This window comes from Ipomoea nil, unplaced genomic scaffold (genome assembly GCF_001879475.1).
Source record: "Ipomoea nil cultivar Tokyo-kokei standard unplaced genomic scaffold, Asagao_1.1 scaffold0689, whole genome shotgun sequence".
In the NCBI taxonomy this organism is placed as follows: Eukaryota; Viridiplantae; Streptophyta; class Magnoliopsida; order Solanales; family Convolvulaceae; genus Ipomoea; species Ipomoea nil.
This window is the reverse complement of record NW_017617117.1, coordinates 1-12,405: the sequence shown is the minus strand read 5'-3', so window position 1 is coordinate 12,405 and position 12,405 is coordinate 1. Positions and strand designations below refer to the sequence as shown.

Genomic DNA, 12,405 nt, shown 5'->3' with positions numbered 1-12,405 from the left:
TACATAAAATTACAGAAATGTGATTTTTTTTTTTCTTTTTTCATTGATTTTCAGTCTTTGATATAGTCGGACATATTAGATTTGTCTACTAATCTTGGTTTTTTTTATGTGAACTTGATTATATATTATAGATGACTAATATATACCACCGGCAATGTACAGATGGAAATCACAGAGCTTTTGGGGGCTGGTTAGCGGTCATAATCGCAGTGTCGCTCTATTATCATCAATTCCTCTGATGAATTATCCTCATACTTGCATGGGTTTTCCTTCTGCATGAAAGCATATTGGAAGCAAATGTTCCTATTTCTCAAATTTTATTTTGAATTCGAACTTGTAATAGGTATGATAGAGAAAAAGAATTAGAATATTTTTTTTTAAATGGCATTAATCTTGAATGTAATTCATATTTTAGACTATTATTGTGTTATTAAATGATTAAAGTCAATTCCAAATTCAGTTGATATTTCATTATTTTAAACAAAATTTTATTATAAAAGATTATGCAATAAAAGAACTAAAAGGGAAAAACAATAAACTAAATGCAATAAATAATTTAGTAAAGATTCCAAATTACATATTCATTTCTATTATAGAGCCAACTCAGCCAATTAAGCAGGCGTATTAATAACAACAGGTTGCATGAACAAATTGCAAGAGAATTGTGGGCAAAGACTTCCGTAGAATATAAGTCGTCGATGAGAGGACTAAATAGTCAATACTCCTGTCACATTCTACGTGGAAATCTTGAATGCTTAATGTTACTTAAATTTTGCAGCATTTTGTTCAAGGAAAATAATGAATCATATATATAAATATATTTTTTAATGAAAAAATTTGACTCCCATAAATTAGGAGCCCTATGATGTCCCCTGGCCTTGACCGTTGGCCTATTCATGTTTGAGCGCCATGAAGCGCGAATGGTTCGTAATCGACGTTCATACAAGGATGACGTTAGTCTAGCCGTCTATGCTTGCTTTTTGTTGATCTGTCACGAGCTAATCCATATAAATCAAGTAGGTTTGTATATACTATATTATATGAACCAACATTTACCTTACACATTGGGTCTTAGTCCAAAATGACTTTAAAATTATGTACCTGCAGCTAACAAATTATATATCTTCAGTTAAAAAATGAAGTACCTATTAATAAAGTGAAGGTAAACAATATGTTATTTGTAATATGTGCATAATTTATAAAAGAAAGGTATATATAACACGTTAATTGTAATTGATACATAATTTATATTATTAACTGCAGTCACATAATTAATTAATTGCATATAAGTGATACATAAGGATACAAAGAGTTTTTTTGCACTTTTAGTCCACGGCTATTGTTTTAATTTTATTTTTATTTTTTGGCAAAAATGGACTAAAATTGCAAAAAACTAGGGATACAAACTAGTAACTGCAATGTCACGAATTCGAATCTCAGTTTTCTAATTAGTTTGATCTAGTCAAGGCGGAATCAGGATTTATCCGGTGCACACCCTAACATAGTAGCAGCGGATTTTCCTAGCTAAAAAAAAAAAAAAGAAAAAAAAAAAACAACTCTTCCTATATATGAGTTATATTACTAGCAATATTGTACTATATAGGTGGAAATCGCAGAAAAATGGATGGATGGATTGAGTTCGGAAGAAAAATGCTCAATCATATATTCTTAATCACAAATAAATAAATAAATAAATAAATAATTTTTTAGGCGATAATCATAAAATTTTCAAAAAGTTTGTGAGCCAACCAGGGGCAAGGGCAATCGTTATACCATGCACCAACGCGTACATAGCAATGTGCGCCTTGGAACTAAACAACGTCGTTTCCATTACTGATAACGGAGATTGGATGTGACGGATGTCGCTCCGTCAGTCCAATCACCGTTACAATTTCTATTTTTTTAATTAAAATATAAAAACGCTGTCTCTTCTTCTTCCCCAAGACAAACCATTTCGATCATCCAAAAGACTGAAGACAGCACAGCAAAAATCTCTTTCCAGAAGAGCGAAAAAGTTTGAAAGCAAAGCACGAAACAAGTAATAACTCTCATCTTTTCATCGTTCATCGCACTACGCAACACAATTGCATGAAACTTCAAACATTTTTTTGTTTGAAGATCAAAATATTGTGAAATTTGTAACATAACACATAATTTTAGCGCATATATCATGAAATCTATGAGCATTTATATGAAAATCCATCATTAACAAGAATTTTCCGTTAAGCTAGGGTTACATAACAGTACTAACATGAAACTCTGTAACTGAATGATATTACTAAATTATGTATACAATGTTATGAGTTTTGTGTATTTTTTGGGTAGAATTTATGAATTTACATATGAAGTGCTCTAATTATGTACTTTTATTGCAAAAATATCAAACTCCACTGAAAGTGATCCCACACTACTGGAAATGCAGCAATTATATGCAAGAAAAAGAGATACGGCATCTACTTCAGTATACTCTTTTGTACAATTTGGATGTGTTTCTCTTTCAGTTGTGCACATAATGTATTTTGAGAAACATCCCTTAAGGTATCGAGAATAAACATAGGTTTTGTTCATAAAGGACCTAAGTTGGAGAATTAAGATGCATGTGACCATAATGGATACTATTCTGGTTAAATAGAGGACATGTCACTATGATTTGTGTGTTTTGTTCTTTGACGATGGTTGTGCTAGTACTTGCACCAAGTGGGAGAAGGTAAGATTTTCCCTAATAATATATATATTATATATATATATATATATATATATATATATATATATATATATATATATATATATATATATATATTATATATTGGGGACTTAATTAAGTGTGCAAGTTGACTAGGCTTATTAAGTGGTTTGGTTAGACTAAACAACTAGAAGTTGTTAGTCAACCAGACTCTGTGTCTAATATAAACTTGGATTGATGGTGTTAGGAACATATGTATTTAGATTTTGATGATACCAAACTTACTATGACTGTAGACCCCTCTTTTACTCTCGTTATTTTGCATCTTTCGTGTTAGACGAAAGTAGTCACAACTCACCATGTGATTCGCTCTTAGTAACACATTTACACGAATCAGAGTTGTATTTTAATCAATTAGGTCTACTTGAAGAAGAAAAGATCAAGAGAAGGCCGAGAGAACAACTTTGATCGAAACAATGGAAGGGTCTAACTCTCGTGTAAACGTCAAATGATAAGAAAGATCATTTGACTAGAAGGAAAAACGAAAGGTAAGGACAATCTTTCGTTTAATAGATTTCGAGACAAAAAGTCTAAGTCAGACTTGAATAGACAATTTCTACACGTAAACAAGAAGAATGTTTATCTACGTCTCACACCTGGGCAATCATCCTAGACAAAAGGAGTCCTAGGAATGATATTCACAAAAACCAAGAAGCATTAAATGATTAATACCTTTGTCAGTGAAAAAGGACAATTGGACAAATCACTTTTGCCGCCAACAGTTACACAGTACAGCCGAATTAAATGCTTCATGCCCAGTGGATATTACAGACTGGTTAATAGGTTTCAATTTTCATCTCCCTCCAACGGATGATTTTTTTCCTCACCTATAAATACCTCACTTCACCACTGAAGAAGGTGTTGGATTTTTCACTCAATTTTCATCTACAAAAGCTTTGTTAACAAGTGTCATCTAAAAAGCTTTCAAAACCAGTGTGTGTTTGTGAAGTTTCTTTGTAAGAGATTATCTAGACTTCAAGCCTTCACAACACAAGGAAATCTTCCAATTTATACTCGAAGATTCAAGCATCATCAAGTCAAGATTTCACGAGTTGGAGAACATCATCAATTCTTTCCAACCCTCAACTCTGAAGAAGACGTTGATAGAGGCGGAGTAAACTCAAGGAGTTGAAAAACCTACACAAGTAGCCGTCCGGCTTAGTGATCATGGAAGCTAGCTTGTTTAGTTTGTACTAGGAGTGATAGTGCAAACTCTTCCACAAGTTGTGGAAGAAGAGTGGAGTAGGCTTAATTAATAGCCGAACCACTATAAAAATCTCTCTCTCACTCTCTCCTTACTTTTGCTTATCTATCTATCTGGCATTGCATTCATACTGACCAAACCCTAAGGTTTTCCATACGAAACCGTGCAAAGATTATCCTGAAAGAAACTTACATTTTTCCGTTGCGTATAATCTCCGAAAGGAGTTGTTTTTAAAATTTGAGTAGAGTCTATTCACCCACCCCCCCCCCCCCTCTAGACTCTCTTCCGACCCTACCGGGACCAACAGATGGGATACATGTTTATGGATTAGATAGCACATACAGATACGGTACTCATACTGCTCAGTAGACACTAATACACCATCTAGGGTTCTGAGTAAGGTATAAGGCAAATAATGACTAATGGTCTACCGTTAAGAGGCAACACAACAGGAACATCAACTGTGGCTGGAGATCAACACGGCTACGCTTTCGCTTTTATATGAGGTCAGACTAAAAGCATACTGTTATTCAATATAGTAAAATTATTCTATATCTAACAATCTATCTCTATCTCTCCCATATATATATATATATATATATATATATATATATATATATATATATATATATATATATATATATATATAGAGAGAGAGAGAGAGAGAGAGATAGAGATAGAGATTACAATAGAGTAAATCTATAAAGTTTTATGGTGAGTACTTTATTTCTAAAGGGCAAAGATGAAGAGATGCCGTAATTGATTGTCAATTTGTCATGCTGAACTGTGTACACATATTTGTAGGATACATTTAAAAGCACCACGACAATTGTAAACCATATAATATTTTAATCTTTTTTAAAAAATATTTTATACTCTTTTATACTTACCTCACGAATCAACTTATAAAACACCAATCGGTATAAAGTGAATAAAGACCGGAGAAATTTTACCAACAGGTTAAATTTAACGGTCCAACCAGCAAAAAATCACAAAAAAGGGAGCCCATTGTGAGGTAGATGAAAATAGGACAATACTAATTTATTGTGCACCCAATGCTAAAATGGTTGGACAACCACTGGCCAATTCAACCGTTTACTCGTGGATAGAAGTCCAAGTTGCCATTACTGCTAAAACTACAAGCTAATATAAGGATGATAATTTCCTCTTTGTCTCATTCTGATCAACGCGGCAACCTTAATCGATGTTAGTTTTTTATTTTTCTATAAATAGGAAACACATTGAGAGCATGCATGCATTCTCATCTGAAATGCACCGTGTGCAGAGAGAGAGAGAGATGAAGAAGAGTACGCTGAAGAAGAAATGGAATTGTAATATATTTATCATATGTGATAATGATACACAAGTAAAGAGAGAGATATATACAAAACAATATAACGGAAAAATAATGAATAAAGGAAATCTACCTAATATGTAGCCTATGTATATGGAATGAATATAATATATATATCCCTAATTATGCATGGAGAGATTAATAGAATATATTTTCTACATTTAATCTTTATACTCCCCCTCATGCTTATGGGTGATGCATGAGCTTGGATGCGATGGCTTCAAATGATTGTGGAAGTAGACTTTTGGTGAATATGTCAGCCAATTGTTGCGTTGAAGGAACGTAGGTGGTGCGAAGTTAGCCATCATTAATTTTTTCAAGAACAAAGTGACAATCAATCTCAACATGTTTCGTTCGTTCGTGAAAGACGGGGTTGTTGGCTATGTGAAGCGATGCTTGGTTGTCACAGTGGAGTTGTGCTGGGTGGGTAGGAATGTCTAATTCGGAGAGTAATCGTTGAAGCCATGTGATTTCACTATCTGCATTAGCCATTGCACGGTATTCGGCTTCAGTTGAGGACCTTGAGACAGTAGATTGCTTTTTTTTTTTTTTTTCATGAGATTGGACTTGTGCCAAGAAAGGCACAATAACCAATGGTTCATCGGCGTGTGGTTGGGCATGAGGCCCAATCAGCATCACAATAAGCATGCAGGCGCAAAGAGTTACGATTGTGAAGCATGATACCACGGTCTGGTGAATTTTTGATATATCTAACAATGCGTAGTGCTGCTTGCAAGTGTGGTTCACGTGGAGTGGACATAAATTGTGAGAGAAGATTGACTATATAAGTGATGTCCGGTCGAGTTACCGTAAGATAGAGGAGACGACCAATTAAGGGCCTGTAAGAGGAAGGGTCAGGAAGGAGATCACTGTCGTGAGGATTGTGATGGTGGTTGAACTCAATGGGTGTCGGTGCAGGTTTGCATGCCAAAAGTCCTGTGTCTGAAAGGATTTCAAGGGTGTATTTCCGTTGATTTAGAAAGATCCCTTTGGAGGAACGTGCCACTTCTATGCCAAGAAAGAATTTAAGGGAACCAAGATCTTTGAGATGGATTTTGCTCGCAAGATATTTTTTGAGTAGTTTCGTAATGACCATGTCATTCCCTGTAATAATAGTGTCATATACATAGACAAGCAAGATCGTTAGATAATAGTCTCTTTTATAAGTGAACATTGAATGATCAGCTTTGGATTGTATAAAACCAGCATGCAAGAGAGAGTTAGAAAAAGTGGTGAACCAAGATCTTGAAGCTTGTTTGAGGCCATAGAGGGATTTATGTAGACGACAAACTCAAGTCTCCCACTTTCGACGAAATCCAGGTGGTAATTGCATGTAAACTTCCTCATTGAGATCTCCATGTAGAAAAGCATTAGATACGTCAAGCTGACAAGTGGGCCATCCTCGTGCGGCGGCAATGCTAAGGACAGTGCGGACGGTCAATAATTTAGTTACACGGGCAAAAACGTCTGTGTTTTCAAGTCTTTCTAGCTGGGAGTACCCTTTGGCGACCATACGGGCTTTATATCTTTCAATTGTTCCATCGGGTTTATATTTACTGCGGTAGACCCATCGACAACCAATAGTCGTTTTTCCAGGCGGTAGAGTTTGAAGAGACCAAGTGTTATTGACTTCGAGGGCCTGAATCTCTTCTTCCATTGCCTTCTGCTATTTAGGATTAGTTCGGGCTATTGAGAATGAAGTTGGTTCAGTTTCTTTGGTAATTGAATTGATGAAGTGTGAGTGGGATGGACTTGAGAGAAAATGAGAGAGTGGATATTTGGGTATGGTAGCTAGGTAACATTGATAATCTGATAAGTATTTAGGGGGTTTGGATTGACGTTTTAAACATCATGGTGATGGCGGAGTAGGTTCAGAAGGTGGCTCTGTTGGAGGTGGAATCGAAGTATGAGAGCCAGTCAATGGTGAATGGGGTGGTGCGGTGGTGACGTAAAAAATGACATCACAACTGACAAATACCTTTTGAGTATCCAAGTCATATAACTTATATGCTTTTTGAACTTGAGGATATTCAAGAAAATACAACGTTTAGCCCTGGAATCAAATTTATTAGGATGGTGTTGTATTGTAAAAGCGTAACAAAGACAACCAAATGTGCGTAAATTAGAAAAATCAGGAATGTGACCAAATAACATCTTGTAGGGGCTTTTATGCTGTAAAATAGGGGTAGGGGTACGATTAATGTGATGTGTGGCGGTCAAAATACAATCACCCAAAAGGATATGGGGAGTCATGCTTGAAAACGTAAAGCCCTTGCCATATTAAGAAGGTGACGATGCTTTTGTTCTACAACCCCGTTTTGTTGAGGAGTGTCAGGACAACGAAACTATTGTAAAATTCCATATTGTAATAAGAGTTAATACCATATGAGGTCCTCCGAGTATAGTGGTTTTGCCACGTTTAGTCCTACCCTTTCAAATTGACCAATTGTGGTCCTTCGACTTTCAAATTTAACCATTCGTGGTCCAAGTTAACCACTCATGGTCCTTCAAGTTTCGAAATTTAACCAGTAGTGGTCCTCTAAAAAGGACCATGGTTTGTTAAAATTTAATAGTCGAAAGACCATGGGTGGTTAACTTGGACCATGGGTGGTTAAATTTGAAAGTCGAAGGACCACAGATGGTCAATTTGAAAGTTTAGGACTAAACGTTGCAAAATCACTATACTCAAAGGACTTCGGATGGTATTAACTCTTGTAATAAAATATTTTGAAAAGCAGTTTGTGTAAATTCTGCACCGTTGTCAGATCTAAAATTTGTAACACAAGTATTAAAATGATTTTTAACATATGCCAAAAAATTAACAAGCAATAGATAAGCATCAGATTTAAACATCATCAAATAAGTCCATGTAGCTCTTGAAAAATCATCAACAATAGTCAAAAAATAATGATGTCCATTCCTAGTGGGGTTAGAATATTTTCCCCAAATGTTCACATGAATTAAATCAAAGCACGCAGTAGTAGCAGTACGACTAATTGGAAAAGATAAGTAAGTTTGTTTAGACATGTGGCAAATATCACAAGGGTCTTGAAAATCAGAACAACCTAATATTGGAATTAATTTTTGAAAAGTAGTATGAGAATGATGACCAAGTCTAGCGTTCCATGTATTTGATGTAGTGGTGAGTAATGCATGTGAGGGTGTTGTGGTTAGGTAGTATAACCCATTACGTCCATGGCCCGACCAATCTCCGTCTTCGTTGAAAGGTCCTGAAACACAATAGTTAGGAAAAAAAATAATGCTAGAATTTGAATCTTTGGCAAATTTGTGCACAGATAATAAATTGAATTTAAAGGCTGAAACATAAAAAGCATTAAACAAAGTTAAATTATTGGATATTGTAGTATTGCCAAGGCCATGAATGGCTACTGTATCTCCGTTTGGAACTGATATAGTTGACATATGACAAGCATTGATAGGTGGTGAATTAAAGAGAGAATAATTAAAGCATACATGATCAGTGGCGCCAGTATCAATAACTCATTCAGTTGATGCATTAAAAATAGAAGCAAGTGTGAGAGATATACCAGCAAGATTCGCCTTTGGTTCTTTTACCTCACGAAGTAGTTGAAGCAATTGTTGGATTGAGTCTAAAGATATGGAACCTGTAATTGGTGGTGGAGGTGTAGGAATGGATGTTGGGGTGCCATTGGTATTGCCTTTTTTGTAATACTTGTGCCCTGGAGGATACCCGTGAAGCTTATAACACAATTGTTGGGTGTGGCCTAGCAGTCCACAATGTGTACATTTCGGCCTTGAACGAGTTTGGGTGGATCGATTAGATGGTTAGTGGGCAACATTAGCGAAGCTTGGTGTCATCTCATTAGTTTGGCCAGTAGTTTGTAAGGTGGTGTGGGTGTTTACCCAATATTGATGTGTCAACTGTTGGTGGAACAACAGAGGACCAAGGAACATTACTAGACAAAGAAGACTTACCATGTGCATTAGTTTGCAAAGCTACAGAATTTGCTGGAGAGTCAGATTGATAAATTGTCCGTTGTGTCTCATCCTGGAGTAGTAAACTATAAGCTGCTTTAACAGTTGGCATGGTAGTTTTGAGAAGGAGATTGCTGCGTGTTTGGGTATATGTTTCGCGTAAACCCATCAAAAATTGGAATAAACGGCGCCGCTCCATTTGAGAAGCATATGCAGTCCGCGCTGAGCATGTGCATACTGGTGGAGGATCAAGCAGAGTCAAGTCATCCCATAGTGCACATAAGATGTTATGATAATGTAGAATAAAATAATCTTGTTGCCTGATGGTTGCAATAGGCCTTTCAAGATCATAAATACGAGGACCATTTGCCGTAGAAAAATGCTCTTTGAGATCGGCCCAGATAGTAGCATCATTAGGAGCATATAAAACAGTGTAGCTGAGTGAGAGATGGATGGAATTTAGCAACCCAGACATTACGATATTGTTTACTCGGTGCCAACGAGCATGGTGAGAATCAGTTGCAGGTGGCATAGGAAGGGTACGATGCGATCAATAAACAGAACTTGTTTCTTCCTTTTAGGGGCCATTGCTGTAACACCCCACTTTTCTAACTCTTAATAATCTCTCTAAACAGTCACTAACACAATCTCAACTTTTAACTTTCACTTTAGCTTCTCACTGAAAACGTCTGTGTTTCACTTTCAAAAGACAGAAACAAGTACTTTTAAACACATTGATAAAGCATAAACATTTAAGCAAACACAAAGGAAAACACATCTCTCCGTGTTCCCACTAACACTTAGAGTTTCTCTTAACTCTGATTCTCATACTCGGTTACTGGACTTAGTGTCCTTCTCATCTCAGTTTTCATAACTTAGGGCTCTTTCCCTAATCTTATCCTTCTTAGGATTTCACTTAGAGTTTTCATCTTAACTTGTCTTTCTTAAGACTTCAACTTAAAGGTCTTTCCTCAACTTGTCCTTCCTAGGATTTTCACTTAGATTTTCTATACCCAATCTTAAGGGTCAAACTTCCTAAGTTTTCCCGCGGTTCGTACCGCTCTGATACCAATTTGTAACACCCACTTTTCTAACTCTTAATAATCTCTCTAAACAGTCATTAACATATCTAAGCAGCGGAAAATTAGATGAAAGTAGTGAGGGTGTCACCGCCACAACCATCACTCTTGGTGATTGCACAGGCTAAAGGGGTAAAACTATAACATACGATTAAGTCTGGGCACTAAAGTAAATACTGAAAAGTAAGGGGAAATACGTCACCCCAAAACAGTCTACAAACATCATCATAAAGTATAGGGTCATAAGTCTAAATCCATAAAGACATCATAAATAGAACTAGAGTTTAGACAGCTTAGACTAAGAGACTAATCTAACTCGATCTCTTCTCACTGTTGGGCCCACCTGAAAGGAGTTTTGCAAGCAACACATAGACAAACATGAAAACACCTGTTAGCACGAAGCTAAGTATAACCACACTCAACCCTGTAAAACATTCTAGCATACACTTTGAAAACATTTGATATCTTTATAGCAATAAGCTAATCTCAAAACATCTTTAGTTTATCATATTCTTTCTAAAGGTTTGCACCCTATAATATCAGTTGGCATGCTTATATATGAATAAAACTAATCACGTATATTCATATACATATAGACTTCTCAAATAGCTTATCAAGTAATTCATGTTACAGATAGGATCATGTTTAAAGATCATATAACACGTGTTCACATGCTATCACACTCTTATCACGTAGCTTATTAAGTAGAACTTCTACTACATCATAATAATCATGCTCAAGGAACCTCTCAAGCTAAACTTCTTATTAAACAATCTTTTACGATGTTCTATTCACAAACAATCATATATAACATTATGATCATGCTTCTCGTGCAAACTAGTGCCATAGTATAATACTCTTATGCAATCTAGTGCAACATTATACTCATGTTCATATGCAATCTCGTGCAATAATATACTCATACTCTTATGCAATAGTGTAATAATACACTCATACTCTTACGAAATCTAGTGCGTTAATATACTCATATTCATATGAAATCTAGTGTAATAATACATTCATACTCTTATGCAATCTAGTGCAACAATATACTCATTTTCATATGCAATCTCGTGCAACAATATACTCATGTTCATATGCAATCTAGTGCGATAATATAATCATACACTCATATATATAATAGGGTACTTTCTGTGGAGGTTTCTTTGTTACTTTCTCGAGTCACTCTTGACTCTCGTTCTTTCTATCGAGTCTATATTGACTCTCATAAACGAGTCTCTGTTGACTCTCTCTCTTGAGTCCCTGATGACTCTATTTCTTGAGTCTCTGTTGACTCTCTTTCTTTCTCTTATACTCGTAGACGGCTTAGGGTTTCACAGAAGTGTGACTTACCCCATCGGGAACGGCATAATTCCGACCCAATATCTCCTACCGTCTACGGAACCAATCTCGTGGTTCAAACTCTGTGGAATCAGGTATCGAACTATTAGTGTGCACACCCCCTAACCAGGATTCCAAGCCCGGCGGGAAGTTTCCAACCTCGTAACGTGGGAATACGCCGCGTTACATACTTTGGGACCGCAATGTCCATAAATATCTCCGAGAGGAATATAGTCCAAACGGTATCCTCCAAAATCTCACCAATATAGATAATACATAAATATATCTCTCATGCATCAATCTCATGCATGCAACAATTCTACTACTTCTCAATGCATCAAAGAATGATATACCACATGCTTATGGTTTTCAAAAGTATTCTTGGACTCACGTTGGCCTTTTATGCATTTTTGAAATATGACTCATGTGAAATTTCAAATGCTCTATAACATGCTTCTAAATCATGTATACATTAACAAATATGCTTGACATATTTGGCCCTCAAAACTTGTCCAAATATGTCAAATTTTTTGGACATATTTGGCCCTCAAAACTTGTCCAAATATTTCCAAAACAATCTCAACAACTCATAAACACATACCAAACCATTTTTAAGCATAAACACATCAAAAGCTCATAATTTCTACTCATTTCTACTCAAAACTAGGCTTCACAGAGCCAAATCTAAAGAGGAATCCATGGGTTATACCTCCTGTAGTCTAGACTT

General features: G+C 35.9%; 1 protein-coding gene across 1 annotated transcript; it reads right to left on the bottom strand.

The window, feature by feature from the left end:
* Window positions 1–9,145: 9,145 nt before the first annotated feature.
* On the bottom strand, window positions 9,146–9,733 carry LOC109176320. Its single transcript, XM_019325760.1, has one exon. It carries the CDS (start codon window positions 9,731–9,733, stop codon window positions 9,146–9,148), a length of 588 nt encoding a protein of 195 aa, XP_019181305.1.
* Between the last annotated feature and the right edge of the window lie 2,672 nt (window positions 9,734–12,405).